This window comes from Alligator sinensis, unplaced genomic scaffold, assembly GCF_000455745.1.
Source record: "Alligator sinensis unplaced genomic scaffold, ASM45574v1 scaffold626_1, whole genome shotgun sequence".
Classification (NCBI taxonomy): Eukaryota; Metazoa; Chordata; order Crocodylia; family Alligatoridae; genus Alligator; species Alligator sinensis.
The window spans coordinates 379,736-406,730 of record NW_005842548.1 but is presented as its reverse complement, the minus strand read 5'-3'; the positions used below and the strand labels follow the sequence as shown (position 1 = coordinate 406,730).

General features: G+C 43.0%; 1 protein-coding gene across 4 annotated transcripts in view; it reads right to left on the bottom strand.

The window, feature by feature from the left end:
* The window catches only part of LOC102368462 (vascular endothelial growth factor receptor kdr-like), a 174,774-nt gene that overhangs the window by 7,575 nt on the left and 140,204 nt on the right, over positions 1 to 26,995 (bottom strand). For 3 of the 4 annotated variants that reach the window (XR_003095970.1, XR_003095971.1, XR_003095972.1), the window contains exons 20-30: positions 26,774 to 26,862; positions 25,754 to 25,919; positions 25,217 to 25,314; positions 24,045 to 24,167; positions 23,830 to 23,941; positions 15,639 to 15,738; positions 14,948 to 15,052; positions 12,850 to 12,974; positions 12,062 to 12,140; positions 6,992 to 7,092; positions 7 to 6,679 (exon numbers count right to left, since the gene is read on the bottom strand). Coding sequence is in view for 1 of the 4 variants with exons in the window: in XM_025213792.1 (XP_025069577.1) it covers positions 6,992 to 7,092; positions 12,062 to 12,140; positions 12,850 to 12,974; positions 14,492 to 14,500; positions 14,956 to 15,052; positions 15,639 to 15,738; positions 23,830 to 23,941; positions 24,045 to 24,167; positions 25,217 to 25,314; positions 25,754 to 25,919; positions 26,774 to 26,862 (1,099 nt within the window). In the remaining 3 variants the exon portion in view is untranslated. Of the gene's footprint in view, positions 1 to 6; positions 6,680 to 6,991; positions 7,093 to 12,061; positions 12,141 to 12,849; positions 12,975 to 14,491; positions 14,501 to 14,947; positions 15,053 to 15,638; positions 15,739 to 23,829; positions 23,942 to 24,044; positions 24,168 to 25,216; positions 25,315 to 25,753; positions 25,920 to 26,773; positions 26,863 to 26,995 lie in introns of those variants that run through there. The other variant, XM_025213792.1, reaches the window with a different exon arrangement.

The following is a 26,995-nucleotide window of genomic DNA, read 5'->3' as shown; positions in this document are numbered from 1 at the left end:
AGGGAAAGATCATATGTTTGGAGGATATATCAGAAGGCAAGGCTAGGGCCTTCTTGTCCTGACTTGTAATCTCATTTGCTACAGATACATCCACACTGTGTCAAGTATCACTGGTCCATCTACTTTGGTATCCTCCCTTCAACAGCAACTAGTACTCAGTGCTTCAAATGAAAGCAACCCCTCCCTTAGTACTGCATTCAAAGCCAACTGCTGTAATACTGCACATTAGGAGAAACAATCCTGAGCCCCACAGGTAAATAGTTTATGGCCCCAAACACAAGATTTTATTACTCATGGTGTTACAGAGCTACAAAAGTTAATAATTGTATTGTGACCTAATCCTATTTAAAATCCAGCCATAATATTTGACTCAATGAATTCCCAAGTTGACTGTATGCTATCTAAATAAATATTCCCTGTATTGATTCTTCTTTCACTAACCTTCATTTTCAAATAATCTGTTGGTCACATGTGATGGGAAAAGGTAGAAAGGAGGCACTGATCAATGTCACAACACCCTTCATAATTATTCATGTCTCCATTAATTCCTGCGTAACTCGTGTTATCACTTGAAATTGTGGAGAAAGAGAGACAGACAGACAGAGACAGAGAGAGAGACCTAAAATACATTGAGAAATTGTTCCAAGGCAGTGATAATAATTCAGAAATTCTTGAATTAGTTTCCACATGACCTTGTACCCTTCTTAGGGGGGTCTGAACACTGCAGTTTGCACATTAAAATAGATTTTTCCAATAATATTTAGTGTGCACCAATACTATGGCTGCAAACGAGGGAAATTTGAAAACAGAACTAAAAAATGACTGAGGTGTTGGCAGGATTAACTAGTGAGGGAATGAAAAGAATCAGTCTGAGCCTGGCTAACTGGTGACTAACAGGGATATAATGATAATCTACAAATGTCTTTGGCTTTCGTTCTATAGTGCCCCCAGCTCTGAACCTATACATCAGATGTAAATGCCACAGGAGGTTGAGGGATTGATTGGTAAGGACCAAGTCAGTATACTCAAAGGCCTGTTTAGTCTATAAACTTGAATTAGAGTAGCTACCAACACATGTCTGCCTGTCCCAGTTACAGTACAGTTAAAATCCGTGGCATGGATCAGCATGAACATTGCTAATGGGCCATGTGATCTGGCTAAAGACAGAGAATTCTAGCCTGGTAATGAGACCTGGTTACATCTACAGTGAAGTCCCACCATGCCATTTTCAAATTCTTCAAGTGTTTTGCCCAGGTCTCGCAGCATGATACAGACAGGCCTTGAGACCAGCAAAGGAAAAAATAGGTTAAGTATCAGGAAATACATATAGACTGCCGGAATGACTACCCTGGAGAGGGAGTAGAAGCTAGGCAGAAGATGCTGGAAGGGATAATTTGAATCAGTTAGAAGGAAACAGACTGGATGACATAATTGGTCTTTTCCATCTCACTCCATTAATCATTGATTTTTGGCTTACAGTAAGAGAAACATCAAAATCAACACCCCAAGAACTGGGAACTCATTGCTGGGGCTGTTTATTTTTCTGTATAAGGGAGCTAGTTTCCAACGGCTTAAAAGTCAGTGTCAGATGACATGAAGAGGAATGTGCAAGTGGAGTGATGACTGTAAGCATATGTCTTAGGGGAGGGAAACAGGAGCGGAGGCAGTTCTGCTCTGATCAGTGAGTTCTGAAGTGCAAGACAGAACGCCATCCCCACACTGCTGCCCAGCCACCTTGCCCGAAGCAGAGGGGAACAGACAGGTGTCTGGAGTCATTTAAAAAGCTGGGACATGTTCAGAGGCTGCATTTAAAAAGCTGCATGTAAGAAATGAGCAACTGGGTTCTGCAGTGTCAAGTACAGCAATTTATGCCTTATGCCTACATCTTGTAACAGGAAGGGAAAGTGAGCTTCAGGGCTTCAGAACAGCTTTCACGAGGTGTTTAATGAGGCACTTTTTCAGAGTAAGAGTGATTAAAGCTACTGTATTTTCCCCCCAATGAAATATTACATACTAAGCCTGGCTTTTTTCTAATAGTTACGAGTGTAATTCTGTTTGCCTCAGTGAATTGGCAAGGAATACAGGAAAGTAAGAAGCCAATATTGCTTTCTGGCAAGCTCAATGCATCTCAGTGTCTGCTGACACAGGGACCTCAAAAGTTAGGGTCAAAAGATCTTTTTGCTTTGAAACACTTCTAAACACAAAACAAAGCTAAATTCAATTCACAATCAGGACTAGTCTACCATGGGAGTAAGTGACTGCAACTCTTAGGGCTTCAGTGGACTTGTTCCTGCTGACAGCAGTGATAACTTCGGACCAAACATCTCAGATATGCAGCCAAGCCAAATTAAAGGCTCTGGCAGAAAACTGCAGCACTACCAGCAATGGGCAATTCCCAATAAACACATGAAACAGCGGACTGAGACACAGAGAGCCTGAAAGAATGAGCTTGGAGACCAAGAATTCCTTTTCTCATCTGGGGTCTTGTCATTGCATCACTGCGTGACCCTGGAAAGTTACTTGCACAAGATTTTCAGAAGCTGGTTACTAATGCTTGAATGCCTTAAATTTGGGGTAGTTCTAATCTAGCTACCTCTGGTACAGAATCATAGAGGTAAATGTCACTAGTCCAAGGTGGCTAGCAACAAAAAAGAATGTCTTCCATCCTCCCAGGAGAAAACATGATTGTACAGATGTTCAGAATTTTTCTTCCAGAGCAAAAATAGCCACTCCAGGAGAAAAATAACCTGGGAACAACTAGGGGTAATTCAATCCTGGGAAAGTTTTCCCTAGGAGATCAAATGTCTGTACACATTCCCTTCTAAGAGAAGCCACAGCACAGTTCTCCAGAATCCCAGGGTACATTGCTCCCCTCTCCTGCCAAGAGACAGTGTGTTGCCTGGGTTGGACTCTACTGCTCCAGCTGAGTGGGGAGCAGAACATGCCCCTTCACAATCACCACATTGTACTGTAGGGAGCCACAGGCTGACTCTGAACAGTCTGGGTCAACCAATCAGGGCTTCCCTGTGCACTGCTGCCATCTGTCTCTAGGTAGACTGAGGGAGCCTGCAGAGTACTCTGAGATGTGTACACAAGGCCCACTGGCTATGCAGCATCACAGTGTGAATACTTTGCTCTTCAGGGGCTCACCATTCAAATGTCTGTTCCAGGGTCTCTGGGTAGGTTTTTCTACCAGAAAAACAAAACCAGGGGAATTCTCCCAGATCATTTGAGTATGTGTATGGAGACTTTATCTCCAAACCCCATTCATATGGAAATAGGAGGCTGAGGAATGCTGATCCATTTTCCCTGGGTGCATGTATAGCACAGAAGAACCCACAGGTAAACTTGCATTATGAAGATGCGAGTTGTATAGCTATTTCTCTAGCAGCTAGTATTCCCTGTATTTTCCCCAGACACTTTGTATTTGAACTGGAATGCCTGATGCTGCTAAGTGCAATTGTCTTGCTTTCACTCTTGTGCACCTAGGTTTCCTTAGACCCAAGTGGATGGCTCTCAGCAACACAATCCCAATGCAGCATCATGGAGCCTGTGGCACATCTGCTGAGCCCCAGTCAGCTGGGGTCAGGGCACTCAGCCAAAATTAGCCAAATAATTGGAGATCAGCTAAGCATCATTAAGTCAGACAAGAAAAAGAATGCCAAACCTATTATAGATATTAAATAGTAACTTGATTAGAGATTCTCCATGAGGAGTTTAAAACTTGGCTTTGTAGTGGCCTGTTAACATTACAAGATGGAACCTGACACTGGAGTACTCACTGTTATGTCCCACATTGCATCTCCCATACACTTTGTAGGACTCTAATTCCACCATGGTGCCTCTGTTCTCTCTCCTTGCTATGGCAGCGTATAATGCTTTGACTTCAAAAATGGTTATTACTTGTCTAATAGAACTCCCAGTCCCAGGGTATCGGATTCATCTTCAGTAAACTCTTGACACCGGCATTCGCTGGTGTGTAGTGTTGCCAACTTTTAAACTCAATGGAGAAAGCAAATGCAAGATAAATAAACAGCGAGATTTTGGCGAAAAATAATAAACTCAGCCACCCTGGTTTAGAAAACACGCTAAGCCTTTGAAAGGTTTTGTGTAAGAAGAAAACGACTGTTTGAAACAGGTCCAGGGTAAATGTTTTTGATAGACAGAGATATACAATTAACAAGGGTGACTTTATCTCCCCTGCTAAACCAACACTCTTTTCTGACCTCTCCAGCCATTTAGAGACTATCACATATGTTTCTTGGGGTTGTTTTTCAAGTTACGGGTGGGGGAGGCCAAGGGATGACATGTCCTCAACAGAAAGGATAGCAAGACTCTCTGCAATTAATATTTAAATAAATATGTTCTTGGGCCACAGAAATTCTGCAAGATCATTTAAAAAGGAAGCCAACTGCTCAGCTGGACCTCAAACACTGAGTGGAAAAACTGACCAAGTAAAAACACACCCCTGTTCTACCCTGTAGTCACTAAGGTCCTGGGAAAAAGAATGAGATGGACATTGTTTCTCCAGGGCTTGTGCCTACATTACATTTCTAGGCAGATGCCCTTTGGTGGACTGACTGCCCCAGGAAGAGCCAGGTGCATAGCAGGGAGTGGAATAGCAAAGGACATTTGAATTTAGCAGGCTTAATGGATGTAAATCATGGCATAACTTCACTGAAGTCAGTGGAGCTCCGCCAATTTAAACTCTGAGCTAAACTCCCAATGTCCAGCTCAGGTTTATTTGAGGCTTTATCCTTTGCAGAGCTGGGATTGAAATGTCAAAAGAGCAGGCTATGTCATGGAACGTCTACATTTCTGCTTCTGGATGGAAATGCCATTAGATCCCCTGTCTGGTGGGAATTTGGTCTTTTGGTTCTCGCTAAAAACTTGAAGAGGGAGGGGGAGTTGAAAAACAACCCAGAAACTACTTAGTCCAACTCTTCTGAATCTCAGAAGGGGGAAAATAGATGCTTCAAATGTGATTTTTTAAAATCTTAAGAATGAACGAATATCCACAGGAAGATTATTTTATTTTTATTTTCAGTTCATCTGTCCCTAGAGCAATTATGTACTTGTGGCTCAGGATATGTATACATGGCCCAATGTACAGAAGCAGGGTAAATCAGTTCTAGCAGACTGCTGTGTTAATGCAACTATACTGCATGTGGTACCTTCATGAAGTCGAGTATCTCTACACAGGAATGCACAGAGGGTAAGTTTCATACACGATGGAGGAGTGATACAGATCTTGGTGGATCTCTGTTTTTCTAGTACGGGGGCAGTGAATGTAAACTGCCTTGCTGAGGGGATTTTATTGGAAACACTGCTCCCAGAAACATACTCCGTTTCTATAGACTAGGTGGAATTTGAAAGCTGCACCCTCCTGCAACAAGGCCAACATGAGTCTGATCTCTAGCTTTTGTCACTGAATACTGCATATTGAATGTACTCCAAAAACTGTAGGAATTCATAGAGATGAAGTCGACCTCCCATCTTTCCTCTCCCTGCCTGTCAGAAACAGATAGCCCTTCTCAAGTACTGACTGTGCACAGTGTTAAAACACTGTTCAGTGCAATCTTCTTCCAAGATACCACTCTTCAACAAAAAGTTCAGTGTGTTCTGTCAAGAATGATAGCAATTACCCTTGCGAAAATCCATAGTGAATTTAATAGGGTGGAAGCCAATAGAACTATATCTGTCTTGGATACTACAGAGAAAAAAACCTTTGAGAAAGAAAGAACTCTAAAAATATAGTTAGCCGAATTGGAGGTCTTTCCTGTAAAGTTTTTTGAAGAGTTTTGGGCCAGTAATCTCCATGAGATTTTACAGGTTGATCCCAGAACCCCTATAAAAGGGTTACTGTTTTTTAGTATGTTTTAGAGGATCTTTCTGTAAGGATACACATGGAAAAGACACACTCCATCATCAAAGCCATCTCCCTCTTTCTGCCATTGTCTGATTGTTCTTTACAGATTGCTAAAAGAACATGAAACTCTGGAAGCCAAGCTCCATTTGCTTTCTGATGACTGTATTTTGCTGTGATCTGTTTTGGTGGCCTGTGCTATCTATGACTAAGCACAAACTCAGCATTGGCACAATTCCTGAAAAGGTGGATCAATTGGTTCCTCAGACTGGAGAGAGCGTTAAGAAGTGTTGGACGTCCATTGAGGGTAGGAAGGGGTCAGGCAGAGAGGGGCTGTCAGAAGTTAGAGAGAAGGAAATCATAGAAGTTATACAAAAGAAAGTTTAGAGATCTTCTGGATGCCTACAAGCCTTTTAGTACCTATCCCATCATCTTAAGTTCTTCCTCTGCTATTCACCTGGAAAGTCCCTCTTGCCCATTATGTTGGAAATAGGCTGACGCATGTCTGGTATGTATCGATACAGGTGGGCTCTTCCTCTACTAGTCTCTGGATTGATAAAGTTTTCTTATTTCTTGAAATTGTTCCACCCCTCAGTAGGAACTTCAAAAAGAGGCAGACAGGATAAACCAAACATAGTCTAAATGCATCCTCAGTCCTTTTGCTTCTATGCTATATGTTCCACATATGTACAAACAAGCCAATGCTAGGTCAGAGTCTTTGCTCCTCTTTGATATGACGAAAGCATGAGACCACTTCTTGTTGGACACCTGATGCATCCAGTTCTAAGGCTGATGAATTAATTATTATCCAGGCTGTGGGGAGAGAAGCACACATCCATTTGTAAGTACAGCATTTCTTTCAGAGGTCTAGGATTGTGTTTTATGTCTAGCTTATTATATGCCAACTGGCATGGCTTTTCTCTATTCTGACCGAAACTAGATTGTTTCTATTAATTTGAAATTTAGTAACCGTGGCCACTCTGCTGTAATCTTGAAAATCCGAGCTGCATATGGTCTGCCTGTTCAGACTAAAGTGTGTCATTTGGAATCACAACCCGCTTATTTTTTTCATGAGCTTTTTTTGACACAACACCAACTCCAAAGAAATGTACTCAAAGTACTCACGCCAGAGCCATAATCCCGTAGGGCCAGGAGCGGATTTCCAGCCTCTTCAGGCTTTTCATCTCATCAGAAGTCAGCACCATCCCGCTGTCCGACTCACTTTCCTGTACAGCAAAAGAAACAGGACATCAGCAACATGTTAACTGAATATGACAGCACTGCAGATTTTGAAAGTTAGAAACACCACAGCCAGGGGAGAGTGTGTGATGCAGAAGTTGAGCTGGGCAGCAATTAAAGACGAGAAAGAAAGAAGAACAAAGGGGACAGTTCAAACAGTAAATTCCAGCTGGCGTCTGTCCTTCTTCCTCCTACTTTTCTAAAGCATGTTTTGTGCTATAACACAGAGTAGGCTGACTGCAGACTTAAGTCCTCTCTTTCTTCACAGAGCAGGTAAAACACAGGCAAGATCAGTTCAAGTTTTCCCTAACCCTGGCATGAAGTGGCCACCATTAGGTAGGGTTGAGGCTCCATGGTGATTCAGCTGTGGGTCTCAAATTAAGCAAGCCAACAAGGAACCCCTCCATAGTGGCAGTTCATTTTTAATCTAGAGGCTTCTTTATTAGAACAAGGGTGAGATCTACTGACTTATTCCACACAGGCCCCAAAGAGACTCAGCTGGGCATTATCAAGCAGGATTGGACTTCAAACAGCCTTGGCAGCGGTTTTTAAACTGGGGTTCTGCAACAGGTCATCAGGGGTTCTCCAAAGAGATTGGGGGTGATGGTGGAGCAGGCCAGGAGGCCACCATTGCCTTGCGGGGTTGCCCAGCTTTGTTTCAATTCACATGGCCCATGGAGCTAGGGGTAGGGGTTCCACAGCAGAAGAAGTAATATAAAAGGGTTGTGTAACTTTAGGAATGCTGACAACCTAGATCCTAGAGCAAAGGTTCGCTTTGCAGCCCTGATTTGGCAAGTCACTTGACCATCTAAATCAACTGCTGCATAGCAAACCACTTTCAGAACATATACAACTCTCATCAGCTTAGAAGTTAAGTTTAAATTTATATGCTTTGTTGAATCATGGCTTATATTACCAATCCCTTTAGCCAGCCTGTCTCCCTGGTGCTTTTATTTTCCCTGTGAAAATTGCCTTGTTGGTTTAATGGAGATGAAAGTTATGAGCTGCTTTAAAATGAATATTAAGATACCATGGGAAGTGCAGGGATCAAAACATGTACACAGTTGGAAGATTGTGTGAAACCACAAAAATAATGCTGACAGTTTTGCCTTTCTTTGGTTTTCTCCAATTTTTAAGGACAATTCTGGTTGCATGTATAAGCAGCAGTTTTTTGGCATTGTAGAGCTTGAAATCAGTTGTTAAACCTGATAAAGGGGTATCAGGTAACTCAGGATGGCCAACCTGTGGCCTGAGTGCCACAAGTGACATGAGCAGCCTCTGTGGCAGGCCTGAGGTAGATGTGCAACACCACAGCAGAAAGGGCAGGAAGCAGAAGCAGAGCAGCAGATTGGATAGGAAAAGGGGATGGGAGTGGCATTCAGGGACAGTGGGCGTGCCTACACATGCACATTTATTGTGCAGTAACCAAAATTACTGCACAGTATGGGAGCGCATCTACACATGCACACCTGTACAGTGCAGTAAATGTGACGACTTATGCTGACTTGAGTGTAAATGTGATACCTGCATCACGAGCAGTAAATTTAAGCTGGTGTAAATGCTCATGTAGACATGCCCAGTGCAAGGCTAATTTGTGGTACACCTGCCATAAGGTTCATCCCTACTGATCTAAATGGCATAGCTGCAATCTGAATGGATAGAGATACAGGGAGAACATATACAATTGTAGGGTTGCATTCATGAGATAAAATGTTACCTAAAATACTTGGTGGGGAGACTGGTGGATGTGGTGTACCTTGATTTTAGCAAGACTTTTGATATGGTCTCCCACAACACTCTCACAGGAAAGCTGAGGAAATATGGACTGGATGAATAGACTGTAAGGTAGATAGAAAACTGGCTGGAGTATTGGGCTTAGAGAGTAGGAATCAATGGTTCAGTGTGTAGTTGGGAGCCGGTATCAAGTGGAGTGCTCCAGGGATTGGTCTTGGGGCTGGTTTTGTTCTGTGTCTTCATCAATGTCCTGGAAGATGGCATAGAGTGCACCCTCAGCAAGTTTGCAGATGACACCAAGCTGGAAGGTAGGGCTAGGATTCAGAGTGACCTAGACAAATTGGAGGATTGGGCCAAAAGTAATCTCATGAGATTCAACAAGGACAAATGCAAGGTCCAGCACTTAGGATGGAAAAATCCTGTGCAACCATGCAGGCTGGGGGCCGACTGGCTGGGCAGCAGCTCTGCAGAAAAGGACCTGAGGGTTACAGTAGACAATAAACTGCCGAGGAGCCAGCAGTGTGCCCTTGCTGCCAAGATAGTTAATGGCACACTGGGCTGCATTGGTAGGTGTGCTGCCAGTACGTCAAGGGAAGTGATTATTCCCCTCTATTCAGCACCAGTGAGGCTACATCTGGAGTACTGTGTCCAGTTTTGGGCCCCTCACTACTGAAAGGATGTGAACAAATTGGAGAGTCCAGCAGAGGGCAACAAAAATGGTGCGGGGCCTGGGGGACATGGCTTGAGAGGAGTTTTAATAGCAGTCTTCAACTACCTGAAGTGGGGTTCAAAAGAGGATGAAGCTGGACTGTTCTCAATGTTTGCAGACGACAGAACAAGAAGCAACAGTCTCAAGTTGCAGCAAGGGAAGTTTAGGTTAGATAGGGAAGCTTAGGTTAGATATTAGGAAGAATTTTCTCACTAGAAGGGTAGTAAAACATTGGAACATGTTACCCAGAGCAGTGGTGGAAGCTGCATCCTTGGAGATTAAGACCTGGGTAGACAAAGCTTTGGCTGGGATGATCTAGTTGGGGCTGGTCCTGCTTTGAGTAGAGGGTTGGACTAGATGTGACCTTCTGAGGTCCCTTCTAACCCTAATTTTCTATGATTTCTATGAAATACCCAGTATTGGACTTCTATGAAATATCCAGTATTCAGCACTTACTGATGTTTTAGGAAAGTGAAAATTATTTTGAAAGACTCATTCAATCACTTTGCAAGGAAAGTGGCATCATACATGTGTTTTCCTGGCCTCTATCCTTGAACTCCCTTAATATAAGAAAACCCTTTCAACCATCCTGCTCAGTTAGGTAGCTTAGGTTTAACCTATTTAGGTGTTAAAAAGGGGGCCTAGTTTTATCAACACTTTTTCAGTTTTGTCAACACTGATAAAATTGCTGTTCATTATTTGCTTTGAGGTCATGTCTGGTGGCTACGAGCAGAACCAGGCTGCCACTGTGCTGGGTGCTGCACAGATTCACAGGTAAACTGTCCCTGCTCTAAGTACCTTTAAAGACAACAAAATCAAATGTGGGATTTGGGGAATTCCTTTTGTGTCTTAATTGCTCCTCAGGAGAGCTCAAAAGCAGCAAAATAGCAACTGTATAGGGCATAACAGGAAAAATAAAGGAGATGTAGGAAACAAAACTGTGATCAGTCTTATCTTGCCATCCAAACCAGGTACTATGGAAAAAGCTTGAAGAATAAAAGGAAAATCACATTCTTAAATATTTTAATAATCCCTGGTGTGAACAGGCTCCAGTTAGGGAGCTTGTTTATAAATACACATAGTGAAGTCCTGACTCCACTAAAGTCACTGCAAAACTCCCATTAATTTTATAGGACCTGGATTTTCTTTACACTGACTCTTTCGAAAGGTGGCCAAGAAATAAATGACCTGTACTTCTGCTTTCACAGTATCTTGAAATTATTTAAAGAAAAATAACTGTTGACAACTCAACAAAACATTACAAATAATTAGCACAAATATGGGAATGGGGTAGCGCTATCTTTTGAATGTTCTTGAGTAGCCCTTTGAAATTGTAACCTAATCCGTTGGCATTTAAGGTAATGATAGTCATCCTGATGCACTTACACTGCAAGTAAGGATTATATTTATGCAAGGTTTCTACTGCAATCCGGCACTGAGATGCTACCAATATTTCAAAGTGTCATTCCTTTCCAAAACTTTGGGAAAATACCCCTACCATGCATGTACTTATTTTAGAAAGGCCTCTAATAATGAGATCTTTGGAACATGATGTACAGGCACAAGCAACTGCAAAACAGGTGTGCAAAATGGCACAACTATTAGCAAAACAGACTGTAGACTAGAGATGAAGCTGTATAAACTAAGCATGACAAAGCATTGAGAGAATAATAGGCATCAATTCTGCACGGGCAAAAGAATGAAAAAGAGATCTGTTTCCTATAATAAGCTATAGTTACAGACATTGTCCGATGTAGAATATATATCCGCTGGCTAGAGAAGAGCTTCCCCGTGCAGATCAGAGAGTGAGAGAGTTCCCTGCTTTGGAATTGCAGTGTGAGGCAAAACTGTGTGCAGCCTACTTTCCTTTTGCTGCACCACAGCATATAGGCGCTCATTTTCTCCCTCAACCAGAAGGTCTCTTAAGGGCTTCATGTCTCCTCAGGCTTCTTGCCGTGTAGATTTTGAGTGGAAAGGCTACCACTTCAGTGCTAGTGAATCTATCTCTGTAGCAAGTACCATACAGGGGTATGCCTGCAAGAAGCTGAAACACAAACACAGCCCCTGAGTTATTTTGTAAGGAAGACAAAGAGAAGCCATCCAGGACCTCAGAAACCTGTGATTCTAGAAGTGGCCACACAAAGCAGGGCTGGATGAAAAACTAGAATGCCACATTTTGAAAGATGTTGAGGTTCCAAATGTTTTGGTTTTTTTCCATATTGAAATGAAAACAAGACCTTTCAGGGGTTCTTCCCCGACCTTTTTCTAGGGGGGAGGGGGAAGGAATTCCCAAGCAGCAATATGACTAAGTGGCTCGCACTGAGCACACCTGGGAAAACCAGGCCTTAGCCTCTCTTTGAATTGTTCTATTAAGCAATGTGCAGACCTCTATTCGCTGGCACGCAGCTCCCAGGCCAAACTTCCATCTCCCTGAATGAAGCATACGCATGCTTCAGAAACTCTTTATGGGCCTCATGAACACTGGTGGAAAGAGACATGGTCACCTCACTTACCTCATGCATGACTTTCTCCTTCTCCACTGGCACCTCATCAAATGTCTTCACACTGAGTGGTCGCTTCTTACTGTTAATACTGAAAACAAGAAGAGCAAGACATTAGCGTATAGCAGGGGCGGGCAATTATTTTGGGTGGAGGGCTGCTTACTGAGTTTTGGCAAGCCATCGAGGGCCGCATGACAGGCAACCAGGGGCAGATAAATATTAATTTTCTAAATTTTTAGGGGCCCCATGGGCTGGATAGAATGGCCTGGTGGGCCGATGGGCCACACTTTGCCCACTCCTGGTGTATAGCCAAGCATAATTCTGTCATCTTCCTTCTTTCCCAAGTGACTCTGTAGCTCAAATTCAGCATCTTTTATTGAGTTTTCTTCTACGTCCTGTTACCCAAGGGGGTTAAACATCTGCGCTGTGGACCAGATCTAGCCTGTGGAGCTGGGTCATCTGGCTCATGGACTTTTGCCTGCTTCTGCAGTCAGAGCCTTGGCTCTACCTATGGTGGTGGGGCTTCCTGCAGCAGCAGGCAGAATAATGGGTGGTGTAGCCTATGGGGACCTGAAAAACAGGAAATGCAGCCCTCCAACTGATCTGAGTCTGATACCCTTACTGTAACCAATAAGCAGAACCTTGACAAGCAGAGTCATATGAGTCATAAAATAAGACACTACCCTGAAACTACTCACAAAGATCATCTTCCCAAGTGATATATGACTTATTTCCCAACATGGACTCTGAATTATCTAGATTCTTAACTTAAACCAAACATAAGAAATCATTTTCCTCACCTTGCTTCCACTGCACTCCAGCGGTTAATGCGGCTGCTCAAATTGTCTTCCACTGGGCAGGTTTTGGGGTTAGATTCTCCATCAGGGCATAATGTGATGTTCAGTGGAATATAGTCTTTGCCATCCTACACGTTTCATAATACAGAAGGAATACATTTGGTGAGGATCAACTCTTCTTGTGTTACAGCTGGTATATTAATGACTGCCACATGCCATAGGAACCATTTCCCAAACAGGGCTCTGTACCAGGAAAGCCAGTGGATATTGGTTCTGGGTCTGATTATTTCTTTAGGATAGCTGCATTATGCTAAAGCCAGAATTAATGGCCTTACTCCAACATTTACTACCATGTAGTCTTTGCACAGGGCTGTCCTTTCACTTTGGGAGATCTTCTAAGAAGAATGGTTGAGAGCGTTATAAATCTTGGCAGTAGGGTGTGAGACCTCCAGATCCCCCCATATTCTAGAAAAAGGATGCTCAACCCCAGGGCTGCATGGCTCCCCACAGGCCTGAAAATTTGGTGATGGTGGGACAGTGGCACCACTCCCCTGCTGTCTAATTTCTGAACCCTGTGGGAAGCTCCAGAGCCCAATCCAGCCCAGGGACTGGCCCCACACCACTCACTGGGCCCACAGGGCTAGAAGATTGAGCACTACGGTTCGAGATGTAGTAGGAGTTCTGCCAGTTCTGCTCGTGCCAGCTTAGAAGACCAAGCAATCCTGAGCATGTGGTGCCAGTGACTGGTTTCTGCTTTGGGGACACCATGATGTTTATTTGAAATAGCTGCAAGCAGCTGGCCTTTACAGGCTCCTAATGCTGCATCCTTAACAAGTCTGCAACCACTTATTATTATTACTATGGCCTAAATGAGCAGCCAGTGAGCCTTCATTACACAGAATGAGTCCACTGATGGGCACTCTCAGTTAAACATTCAACTACGTTTGCATTGCACTGCCAGTTTGGGGGATGCCCTAGGACTCCTGTTATGGAACTGAGGACATCCAAATCTCCATGTTTTAGCTGTGGGGAAACAGGGACAGAAAATCCTGGAACACCTGTGGCTAGCAATGCTTTTGCTGAGCTGGGAATTTGAAATGGACGGTGCTTATTTTATAGCCAATGTGCTTACGTGCAACTTGTGCTTAGCAAGACAGTCCTTCATACTGCCTCCTTAAAGCACTTTTCTTTCCTCATTACAACAGATGCCACTGCAACCTTAATAGTCAGCATCTATCATAATAAGCTATGAAATGTCATCAGCAAGTCCTAATTATTACAGTTGCATCTAGAAATAGCCCTTTGTTTAACTTCTGAAAAGCATTTATCAACATTCCCTTCGCTTGATTTCTCTTCTGAGACTCAATTAACTGCTCTGTCCCTGATCACAATCCCTACATTCTCTTTGATTTCCTTTGCTGGACTATAAGCCTCACAAGTTCTTCACATTGCAAACTTGCCCTTCCTCTCCTGAGCTTCCCTAACTCATTAGTTTCCACAACAGAAGGGGCATGAAGAGAAACCTTGATTTCTTCTCCTCATGAATTTGGCAGTTACATAACAGATCTGTGGGATCTTTTTTGTCTTGAACAGAGAAAAAAGAGGTTGATTTAACTATTACAAAATTGACAGTTATGTAATTGACTCGTTGAGCCTTAAACTGCTTCTTTTTAAAGTTTCTAAAAGCAACAATGAACAAACATGGGGAGAAAATGAGGGAGAGAGAAAGTTCAAACTCGCTGTACGAAACAATCCAAACTATTGGCAGGTTGCAATGTTGGAAACTAATTAAAAATGTTTGAGAGATAAAGAGCTATTGTTCCTCTAGGGGGCAACTGAGCCTCATTTTAATTAATGTACTGTAAGTTTCTGTTTGTTATGGGTGGATAAACAACTCATTTTTGAAACATAATTCCCTTTGAATATGTAGCATTTCCCTTGCCCACCCACACCCAAATAGGCATTTTCATTGTGCTTCATTACCAGGTTACATCTAATATCATTGCTTGACATAGTTGGATACAGTCTGCATATGCATTTACACATATACCCAGACACATGTGCAGCTTCTCTTCATACATCTCCTTACAAACTGGCATACCTGCGGACATTTGCCTGGAGGAGGTCTCCTAAGCGTTCAACCAGTTCTGTGAAGGTGGGCCTCTCCGTGGGTACTCCATGCCAACAGTCCAGCATAGTTCGATAACTATGGGAAAGCAGAGGAATTGCAAGAACCTTAGATTTCTCTTTCCAACTTTTTTTTGGTGCCATGCCTTATCCATCTGTCTCCTTATTTAGATGAGTGCCCACCCACTAGCTCCAGTGAAGATGATTGTTTGAACGAATTCCAGTGTGCTGAAGGACTTTAACCTCCAGGTTGCATATCTTCACTATTTGTTGCTGTGTTTCAAGTGCCCCTCTGGGTTGCTGATACTCAGCTAGGTTAACTATAAGTTGCAGACCTGACTGGGTCACTGAAAGAAGGTCAAGGTTATGAAGATCTCACGAGACCTGATAGTCCCTTAAACAGACATTTCATACACTACAGCCACCCTTGAACAATCCATTAACCTTTTAAATGAACAATGGCTTGGCCCTGTAGCTGACTTGGTGTTTTTTGTTATTTGACTGTGGTATTAATGCACCCACTATATTTAACAAACAAAATATAGAAAACAGATGGTGGCAGTGTAAGCAATCCCTCTTTCCACCTCCTGTTCAGCATACTACTAGAAGTCCCTCTTATATGGGTTAAACCCTAGCAGTTGTCCCAGGAAGGTGGGATCGCTTACATTTCTGGGGTAGAATACTCTGGCGATCTCATCCGAGTTCCTTCTTTGAGGCGGCGGCAAAAATCCTCATCAATCTGCACCCCTGGGTATGGTGAAGCACCTGTTGGGATAGATGAAGAGAGGCTCTGTCTTCTCTGCTAAATCAGTGAAATCAAAATAATACCCCAGGTAATGGCCAATTATTCCAGCTCAGGTGGAAATGGGAAGCCGGATCCCAAAAGGTGCTGCAGCAATGGAAAGGTGTTGCATCTCTCAGAATCAGACCCTTTGCAGAAATGACACAGTGGACCAGATGAACAAAGGTAATGAAATACCTAGTGGGAGTTTCAAAAGCCCTTAAGCAGGTTAGGTGCCCGACTCTCCCATTGACATCTTTGTGTACCAAATGCATTTTTAGTGAAGGAACAAAAGCTAAAGCGAGGCTCGTGGGCCAGGCCCAAACTCTTATGTCATTAAGTTCCGATTGGTCAAAAGACAAAGTACCTCCATTGTAGACAAAATGCCTGGAAGCCTAGGTGGGTCAGCCCCGCACGCTTGCCTTATTTTTGTGAAGCAGTGCTTCCAGCAATGACTTCTCAACCAACACAACAATGGCATTTCAGCACACAAAAATTCATGCTAATACAGCAATCTGGGCACACGAATGGACATGAGCAGCCCTGTTACAGCCCTGCCTTCTCCTTTAGAAATTAATTCTACCTTGGAGCATCAGGCACAACAAAGACACTCTTCTGCTTTGTCTGAGAAATCCGATTACCTTTTGAATAGCACATCCCTTCTCAGCCTTGTTTTCTTTTTTAACCATCAGTTTAATGATGGTTACATCTGCTGATTAATGATTTATCTCTCCCAGAGATGGAATGGAGAAAGCAGCATCAGGGCCAGCTCTCTACCCCACCCTATTACTGTCTCTTGTTTAATGTACGCCAAATGTATCTTCAAGGGACTACATCTAAGAGAGCTCTGTTAAAAGGCTCATTCAATCCTAAGCTTGCATCCAGGGGTGAATTAGTGCCAATTCTGATTTTTTTTTTAGGCACTCTAGGAACTAGACTGGCACCATCATCTCAATCTGCATAGCAGCTTGCTCATCAGTCATCAAACGGGAAGAGTAAGCCTAGTTCCATATAATGGAAACCTAGTTCCATATAATAAATGGCCATCTTCAGTGCTATTCCATTACACACAAATGTGGACAGGAGAAACTCAAGAAATTTTATATAATTGGATATAGAGTCAAGTTGGAGATCTCTAGCCATGTTATGTAGCATTTGCCACTTTTATTACAGCACAAGACCAGGGGGAATAGAGAGTTTGTACAAAGGTTTTGAGGCTTTTAAAAGAGAAGAGGACTGAAAATAAGTAGGTTTTACTCCTACTGAAGTCAGTTTGTGCCTGCTTATTTTCAAGTGGGTCTGTGGCTCTAATAGGATCCCTCTTTCATTATTACAGATCCAGCCCAGATGGGTGAAACTAAGGATATTTTCACACTACAGTCAAAGGTATCGCTATGGCCTACATAGATGAACTTAGGCTAGCTTTAAACCAGTAGTCTAGAAATCAGCAGCTTGGGTTCAGGACAGGCAAACTGCTCCAGATTTACCCAGATTGTTGGATTTTGTAGACTGCACTAACCTCCATGCTGCCATGCTATCGATACCAAAGCTAGCTAGTTTAAAGCTTGCTCAAGTCTGTCTATACAACCTACAGAGAAAGATCTTTGTGGGTGATATCTTTTATTGTACCAACTGCATGGTGGGATAAAGATAGACAAGCTGTCAAATACAAGGCATCTAATGAAGAATGCCTTTCATTTGAAAGCTTTTCTATCCTAACCATGAAGTTGGTCCCATAAAAGATGTCATTCACAAAGATCCTTGCCTCTCACACAATCCCTGGACCATCACAGCTACAACCTCACTCCAGTTCTACCAATACACAAGCTACAGTCACTCCCCTGACTGTTGTGTAGATAATATAGTCTACGTATTGGAGCAAAGGCAAAGGAACTGCTTGTCTGCACTGCAACAGTTATCCGGAGTTAGAACACCAGGTCTTCCCAAGCTAGCTTGACAGCCATATAGTTTTTATAGGCTTTAATGAATCAATGCTTGAGCCGCCCAGAGCTATATGGTAAACCTCACACACTGCTTAGCATCTGATGAGTTACTGCTTAGCATCTGATGAGTTGTGGTAACTTGAGCCACTGCATACCCACGACATTCCTAGCTTCCAAGTCAGCAGCCCTCAGGCTTCAGCCCACCCACTTTGGCCAGCTGGCCAGGCATGATTTGACTCAGACTGGAGGTCTGTGTGGATGGGAATTGAGTGAGGAGCAGAACTTGTGTTGCACCTTACAACAAGGCAGTGAAGACAAACTCATAGGGGAGCAGAAGCTAAGAGCCTTTCAGGATATCAGTTTCTACAACCCAGGCCTCTTCAGGGGCCTCTCTGGTATTCCTCCAGTTGGAGCAAGGGAGAAAAGCATAAGTGAGTGAGAGCTTGTGTTTATCTTTTTACTGCAAAAAATGACAGAAATTCCTGCTCCTCTGGCACCTCTGGGTTCCCTCCTCTCCAGCAAAGACTATAATACACAGCTCTTTCCTTTCACAGTTTGGCATCCCTGAGGCTGAATGATGAGTTTGGAAGAACATCTAATCTAGTCTTAACAAAGGGGATTTAATGGAATCCAAATCTGGGTCCAACTCTTGAGGAATCTGTATATAGTTTATTTACTTTCTATAACATTTCTGTCTGATTTCCTGCTCTCCAGCTCAGGATTGCCATTATGTGCTCTGCATTTAAGGGCAAAACAGGCCCTGCAGAAACAGTCATACAAAAGAAATGAAGAGGGCACCAAGCACTGAGAGTTCCTCAAATCATTGAGTTGCATGGGTTTTGCCACTTGATCCCCCCAAATCCTAGCCTGGGATGTAGGAATCCTAACTGTTTGCTAAAGGGGTATGTCAGTTCAGCAAATAGGCTCAGAAGGCAGTCAGAGGCTTAGATCCATGTAGTCTTTACAGGCTTTCAAGAATTGACTCACTCAGTTCATAAAGTCCTTTTGAAATAGATAAGCCTTATTATAACCTGTTTACAAATGAATAAATGGAGGCACAGAGAAATGAACAGGCTTCCCCAAAGTCGCACAGTGAGTAAGTCCCAGAGTTGGGAACAGAACCCAGGAGGCTTATCTCCAGCTTCTCCTGGAGGTATTCGATGAAGGCACACCTGGACAGGTCAGTTTGCTGAACTTTGAATTTCAAAGGCACCACTCTTTCTGAATGTATCTGTCATTACAAAGAAAGCCTGCTGCTTTCTCTAGGGCAGAACCAGGATTCGAATGATAGATTCATAGATTGTTAGGGGCTGGAAGGGACCTTGTAGAGCTTATTTCACAGTCTGGACACCCTGACTGTGAAGAAGTTTTTCCTTGGGTTAAGCCTGAAACAGTTTTCCAGGAGTTTGTGGCCATTACTCCTGGTTTTCCCCAAGGGTGCCCTGGTGAACAATTGTTCACCAAGCCCTTGATGTAGTGGTAAGCTGCTACCAAATCCCCTCTCAGCCTTCTCTTTTTTAGGCTGAAGAGACCCAAGCCTTTCCTTGTCTGGCTTGCCTTGCAAGTCTCTCATCATATAGGTGGCTCTTCTCAGGACCCTCTTGAGTTTTTCCACATCCTTGTTGAAGTGCGGTGCCCAGAACCGGATGCAGTACTCCAGCTGTGGCCTCACCAGTGTGGAGCACAGTGGGAGTATCACTTCTTTAGTTTTGTATGAGATGCAACGGTTAATGCATGTCAGCATGTTGTTTGCCCTGCTGGCCACAGCGTTGCACTGCCAGCTCATGTTCATGCGATGGTCGATCACTACCCCAGGTCCCTTTCAGCTGTGGTGCAAGTCAGATTGTTGCCACCATGCCTGTAGGTATGTCGGGGATTGTTTGCCCCCAGATGGAGCACCTTACACTTCTGAGTGTTGAACTTCATCTGGGTCCGGTACATCCAACTCTCCAGCCTGTCCAGGTCTGCTTGTATCTGCAACCTATCTTCTTGCACGGCCACGCTCCCACATAACTTGGTGTCGTCCACAAACTTGGCCAGAGACCTTTTCACCCCTACATCCAAATCATTGATAAAGATGTTGAAAAGCACTGGACCAAGCACACACCCCAGAGGGACACCACTGGCCACTTCTCGCCAGGATGACACAGATCCATTCATGAGAACTCTCTGGCTCCTATCCCGCAGCCAGTTTTCCACCCAGTGAACTGTTCAGCAGTTAAGCCCATAATCTTCCAATTTTTCCACAAGGATATTGTGGGATACTAGATCAAAAGCCTTTTGGAAGTCTAGGTATATAGTGTTGACCTCCACTTACACTTTGACTTTTGGGGGAGGGGGGAGTCTGCAAAAAAAATTGGGCTGCCCTTCACAATGTCCTAATAAAATCAGAGACTCCCCAGGTTATGATTTTCAAATCTTACAGAGGGGCTCTTGTTTCTTATGGGCAGGCTGAGCCCCCCGCCCCCACAAGCTCCCCTGTAATTTGCACTGTGGGCAGAACTGATCGGATCCATTGATTCCCCAGTGATCGCATCCAGCCTCCTATATCTATTAAGTTGCCAGCAGATGTGGGTAGAAGCTCATGACTTGGGACAGTTAATGCTTACCTGGCCAGTATCTGTCCTATATTAATGCAGACTGCCTAACATTTCCAGTTCTTTGCCAAATGATTTCTGTGTCTGTGGTGTCACCAGCAGAAGACTATGACGCCAATAGATCTCCATGTGGAGAAGCTGAGCAGGATAACTGAAGGGTTACTCTGGCTGTTCTATACCGTACAATCTCTCCCTACTAAGATCTGCCTTGCTGAATTGTGCTGATTGTTCATGTTCCTGCCTTCCACAGCTGAGTTTGATATTAAAACCTAGGCTTCAGTTAAGTACTAGAGCCATAGCTCTGGTAAGTGATGGCTGGAGACACTTAACTCAAAGTATCTTAGATTATTTGGCAGCATTTTCTAGTGCTGATTGACATACATTGATGTGAAGAGCATGGTATGTGGCAAATAGTTGGGTTGGAAATTTGAGCTTGCTCCACTTGCTTATAGTATGTACCTAAGCCCTCAGCATTTGAGAGGCTGCTATCCTTGAGACCCTGCTGCAATACACTGGTGAGAAGGAGAGTATAGGGAAGGCAGAGAGATTTGATTCTTGACTGCAAATTTTTTGGCACTCAGTACTTTGTCCACTGCTAACCTCAGCTCAGATCTCAAATGGAAGGTGTTAAAGCCCCCTCCGCACCACTGTAGATCATCTAAACTGTGGCACCTGCATAATGAATTTTGGATTTTTGCCCTTCAGACAGACTGAGAGAAAAGTGGGTTCAAATGCATGAGAAAGGTCAATACATGACATTTTCTTTAGAGGAATTCTCCTGCAAAATGCTCAAAGATGTGGCATGTGCTGGATATTAAATAACTTTTTTTGATCTCACTTTTATTCTACTGGGATAATACGATGCTGATGTTACGCTACCAAGCACTGATTGTTTACATAATTACCTTTGATTGCCTTTCGAAACACTGCAAACTTAAATTCCAGGAGAGATTGACATTCTGTAATGTGCCATGTAATTGATTTCAAAATGCATTTAAAATTCCTGGCTTTCTGTCCCACCAAATGCGTTGACCCCATTTACATAATTAGTAGCAAAGCCCAATGCAAAACCAACCACAAAATCAAGATTAGCAGTCCCTACTGTCCAGGTTTCCCTGTTCATCAGCAGCATTGGTCCAGTCTGCCAAAAGCTTTCAGAGGAAGCTTGTAGTGCTCCCTTTCCAGATTCAACTTTTGGCCCTCACAGGACCCACGTCCAAACCAAACTGTGCATTTTTCTAGTCAATCTCTCTTCCTTTTTTAAAGGTACTTCATCTTTGGGACCCAGTAAAAGCAGTGATTGTGGAACAGAGCCAAAACATACCCTGTAGCAAAGACAAATAACTTTCCGTACTCCGACTCTCAATGATCTGTAAAACTTTTATATAAGAAGTTCAATCAGTGACACAAATCCTTAATTAAATATTTATCATGTGAACTGCAGATATGAGTGGTGCCAAACCACAGACATGCCTGGATGATCCTTATGAAAAACCCTCTTAGGGAAAATGACTGGTTTTTGAATCAGTGCCATGGATTGAAAAAAGTGGTTTGTGATCTACATCATAACAAGGGCAGAGGAAACTCTCTGCATGGTGAACCTTGCAGTAATTTAGTGGATTCCTCTGAGCTCAGAAAAGACGGTCTCGTTTCCCAATTAAGTAGTTTCATTAATAAAAGGGGGCATTCAAAATAAAAAAAAAAAAAATCAGAAAGTAACTTAAAATGATTTAAAAAAAAGATCCAGAGAAATAAAACAAAATAACTAAAATATATACCCACTGAATTCCATCTTAATCTTTTAACCTTTATTTGGCACCTTCAGTATTAAAAGGCCAAGTTCTTAGAATTTCATGCTGGTTGAGCACCACGCTGCCTTTGGGGAGTGGCTGGTTATTTTCCCACACAGCAACACTTTTGCTTCCTGAAGCATTTGTTGCTATCCACCCATGTTCAGTTCCCTGGTTCCTTGCAGACACTCCCACAGAGGGGCTGTCCCATTAAATACCTCTCCGCATGCCAATATACTTCCCTTAATGATATGCTGGCATGCGGCCACTGCTGAAGCTTTTGGGGCTAGAAGTTCTGAATTCTAGCTTTCGTCTCGTTCCACATTTCCAGAGTGTCTGAACCCAAGGGCATCCCCCACTACTGTGAAGCCCTTTGGCAGCCATGTACATGTTACACTAGAATCTCATCAGTGTAAATAGATACGTGGATCTAAGGCCAGAGAAATAGCAAAACTGGAGAAAGCCGTGATTCCCTGTCCTGTGTTGTACCATAAAGTCTCTCTTTGGTGTAGCACGGATAAACTCGAGATGAACCCAAACCAAAGGCTTTTGGATAGCCAAGCAACCCTGAGATCTGAAGCAATTCAAATCAGGTTCTGATCTCTCTACCCCCACCCTATAATTTCCATAATTAGATTAACCATAGACTTTGGCAAATCCTGCAGTCTGCACCATTCTGGGCTGGACACCTTAGTCACATAATTGTCTCCGTAAACCAGAGTATTTGGAGGATCACATAGGGCTGTTCAGAACCCAGAAGCATAAATGCATGGGCTAGTTGTTTGCCCTTAAAATGTTTATGAGGAAGCCACTCACTAGCAATCCCTATACTCTTTGAGGAAAAAGAATATGCCACTCCGTAGGGGGGTGGAGAGGAGAGTTGATTGAACAGCAGGATTCCACTGCCTAGACGTGAGATTTCTTGTTTGAGTTCAGAGATTTTATCTGTTGGATTAAGAAAGGATCATCCATTGGATTATCAAAATGGATTAAGCTTTCAAAGAAGTCTTGCACCCTCTAACTACAGGATGAAGCAACTCAAGAACTAATGTCCTTATTCAACATAAGCTGTGGCCCGAAAACAGTGCAGCCATAGGAGGATGCAACCTATGCATTGCTACCAGAATTACTTGCACATAGAACAAACACTGGTTCTCACGTCAGCACTATAATGCCTGCATCCAACATGTGGCATCATGGCCTTTTTTTTTCTTACTAGCATTGCATGGAAAGGCATAATCAAGCCAAAGGTAAAATCCAGCCATTACAATTGTTAACTCATGCCCACAGACTCCTTTGTGGTTTATGGACTTCCACTAGCAATATCAGACCACTGTGTCAACAATGGTATAATTCTCTGCAACCTATAAGTGGTGTGGTTTCTGATTTGAAGGCAGAGACTTCTTGTGGAAACATAGTGTTTGAAAGGGAACCTTCAACCACTTTAAAAACATTTCAGTCCAGGGCAGTAGTGGTTTATATTTGCTGCCTGCTCTTCTGGTTTCAATTATTACAAATTTCAAATCCAAGATCTTTTAATTTTTTTTAATATCTATTATAGGTCAAATTTTGCCAATCAGAGCCACTGTTGGCTTTGATTGAATTATTTCTGATTTACATCTGGCTTATGCCGGAGATCTCACCATAACTGTAATCAGAGTGTGCCTCAGTGCCCTTTGCTTTTCTGTTAAAACTCTGTGTGCAACAACTGTTCTATATATATGAAAAAATAGTTGTAATCTTACCCAGTGAGAATATTTCCCACAGTAACACTCCAAAAGACCATACGTCACTCTGGGTTGTATAAATCTTATCAAAAATAGCTTCTGGAGCCATCCATTTAAGAGGAAGTCTTGCCTAGGAATGAAAAAGACACATAGCCAGAATCATTGTTATTAATCTGCCCAGTCCTTTGGGGGAGTAGAGTTCTAGCTTGGCCCTTCAAGCCCCCTTCACTTACATCTCCTTTCCGGACGTAGTCAGGATCTTTGTAAATGTCCCGTGCTAGGCCAAAGTCACAGATCTTAACTACATTGTTTTCAGACAAAAGGATGTTCCTTGCTGCCAAGTCCCGATGAATGCACTATGAAGAAATGAGAACAAGTGAGATCACAGGGCTTGCTTGGACAACAGGCTGTTACTGACATGAAAAGCACTGGGTCTCTTTGAAAACTGAAAGAAAAATGACCAGGCTGGAGAGGGAAGATGTATGTGGGAACCTACCATAAATATACTGGTTTGTGATACAGAGGAAAATAACTCATCAGAGGGGGGAAAAACTGAGAATCACTGTCATTTCTCACACTCCTACTCAAACAGCTAGGATCTGAATAGAATTGTAGCTCCCCAGTTAATCGTTAAATCTTATGGGCCAAAAGCCAATGCAGCTACATTTGCAAATGCAATTACCACGTGCGTACGTGAAGTTGGACAATTGCACATAGACATAGCTGTGCACAGAATTCAATGTCTGAATGTGGTGTTTTAGTAACCATGTGCATACATACAAGCCAACAAGTCTGTAGATAGTTTTGCACCTGCATCCTATTTTACCGTCTTTTAAAATGTTTCCTACAGACTATGGACATAAACGCAGTGGCACGACAATAAGGCATTCATTTGGCTGTCAGTCACCAACAATTAAGTACTGGCAAGTTAAACTTACACACTTATAAACATATACACTCCCATTAAACTTTCAGAAATCCCTTTCTTCATGCTGAAGCTCTCTCTCTCTCTCTTTTCTTCTCTTTTCCCTGCCCCAACCTCCCTCCACTTTGTCTTCCTCTCTCTCCCCAGGACAGATTTCTTCATCTTAAATGTGGATGATGCCTTCTTTTTTCCCCTCTCCTTCCAGCTAAGGCCCCAGGTCACAAATGCTGTCTATCCAACCATGCACCAGATGGGAACTCTCTTTGTAGGCCTATCAATATTACTAATTTATTCAGTTCAGCCAGAAAAGTTGGTGGAGGTACAATAATGCAAGATAAGAGAAAGTGAGAGGAGAAATCAGGCTTAATAGTATGTTCCAATTCCTTCATCTCCATGCTATGAAAGAAACTTAGTCCTAATGTCTTAATGAATGAACCACAAAGGCAAAAAGAAGAAGGATATAGCAGAAGGAAAGCTTACTTTTCGGGAGGCCAGGAATTCCATGCCTTTTGCCACTTGGAAACTATAGCAAATCAGATCCTCCAAGGTCAGAGGTCGCTTGTACAGATCCTCAGTATCTAGAAGAAACCACGGAAATGTCAAAACCTAGAGGATGCAGGTCAGTTACTTTGGAAAGCTCTTGTGTAAACCATATGTCCCAGTTCTGGAGACCCTATAAAAGTGACATTTGGGGAGAAAAGTATGGGTGCCCTTTTTAACTCAGTTGTGTGAAGATCACTTTCAGGAAGGACAGCTTGGCCACAAAAACATTCTGCCACAATATTGCTAATATCCCTCCTACATGGAAGAAGCAGATGGTCTGAATGCATGCTACCACAGTTCTACTCTACTGAGTCTAAGGGTAGGGGTACACATGAAAAAGGAATCAGCCCTGACTTACAGGACCCACCCACAACTAAAGCAAGGCTTCTCTCTAAAACAGGTGTGCCTTGCAGAAACAGTCAGAAACAACAGAAATCTGTAAGAAAGGACATGGGAGTAATGAGTTTCAATTACCCTCTTCATCCTCCTCAGAGTCACTGTAACTCTTGTCTTCAATGAACCCTGAGCTAGCAGAGCTTCCTGTGCTGGCTACACTCTCAAGGCGTCTCTTGATCAGCTCTGTTAAATCACTGTTGGACTCATCCAGACTCTTCTCTCCTTGGTCAGAGTTTTCCTGGGACTAAAAATTTCAAGAAGAGAATAAGAAATGATTTTTGGGTAACACAATGCCTGAGCACTCATGGGTATTTAATGGAATGACATGCTGGAATTTGGAAAAGGATCTTGCGATGGGGTCATCATAACAAGGATTTTGCAAGAGCACTGAAGTGCAGCCACATCTAGGAAAGGAAGCCACAACCAGTCACTGAAGCCCATGAAAAATAAGAGTGAGAGAGGAATCTCAGGGGAAGGTAATGGGGAAAATCCCCTCCTCTCATAAAGGCACCACCTGTGTTTTATTGTAGATGCAGAGCAGATGAGACAACACTTGTTAGCGTTGTCTGGAAAACCCACATGCAGTGAATTGTGTGGTACCTGGGAAGGATCCAGATTCCTGGTAGGATCTAAATCAGTGGTCTCTAAGTTTTAGAAACTTTGGGCTCCCAAAGGTGCTATCTGCTGTGCTCTGTCCTTTGGTAGAGATGACTGGCTTGCTTATCTCCTTTCACAGTGGTTTTGACCAGTTGTTCACTGTTCTTTTTTCCTCCTTTGTGCCTGGTGGTGGCAAAGTAGCACCCTAATGTGTCCCATTTCAGCCCTCGAAGTTTACATGAGCATTTGTAATGGATTACACAGTAGAGGTTGGAGGTGAGTGAAAGGAGGGAACTAGAATAGGATCCTTCAGAGAAAAGGGTCCATTCTCCCCCCTTCCACCCTGGACAGGTTGGAATTGGATGGAAGAAGAAGTTGGGAGCTCAGATAAAACTGAGACCCCTTGTAGCAAGTACAGAACAAAACCTAATTGTAAGTAGCTGCAGTCATATGATCACGAATTAGCTATCTCGTAACTTCATGAAAATCTAGTTGCTTTACCTTGCATGCAATGAAATCCCCACGTTTGCCTCTTAAGTAATTGGACAGATTTCCATACTTGCAATATTCAACTATAACCATCAATGGACCTGCAAAGAGAATGAAACCAAAGGAGTCTTCAGACATGTAAAAGTGCAACACTGTACAGTGCAGAGTTCCTGCAGCAGAAAGGCTTTAGAGCAGGGCAAAGTGCTTAACATCAGTTCAGCCTCACAATTCCTG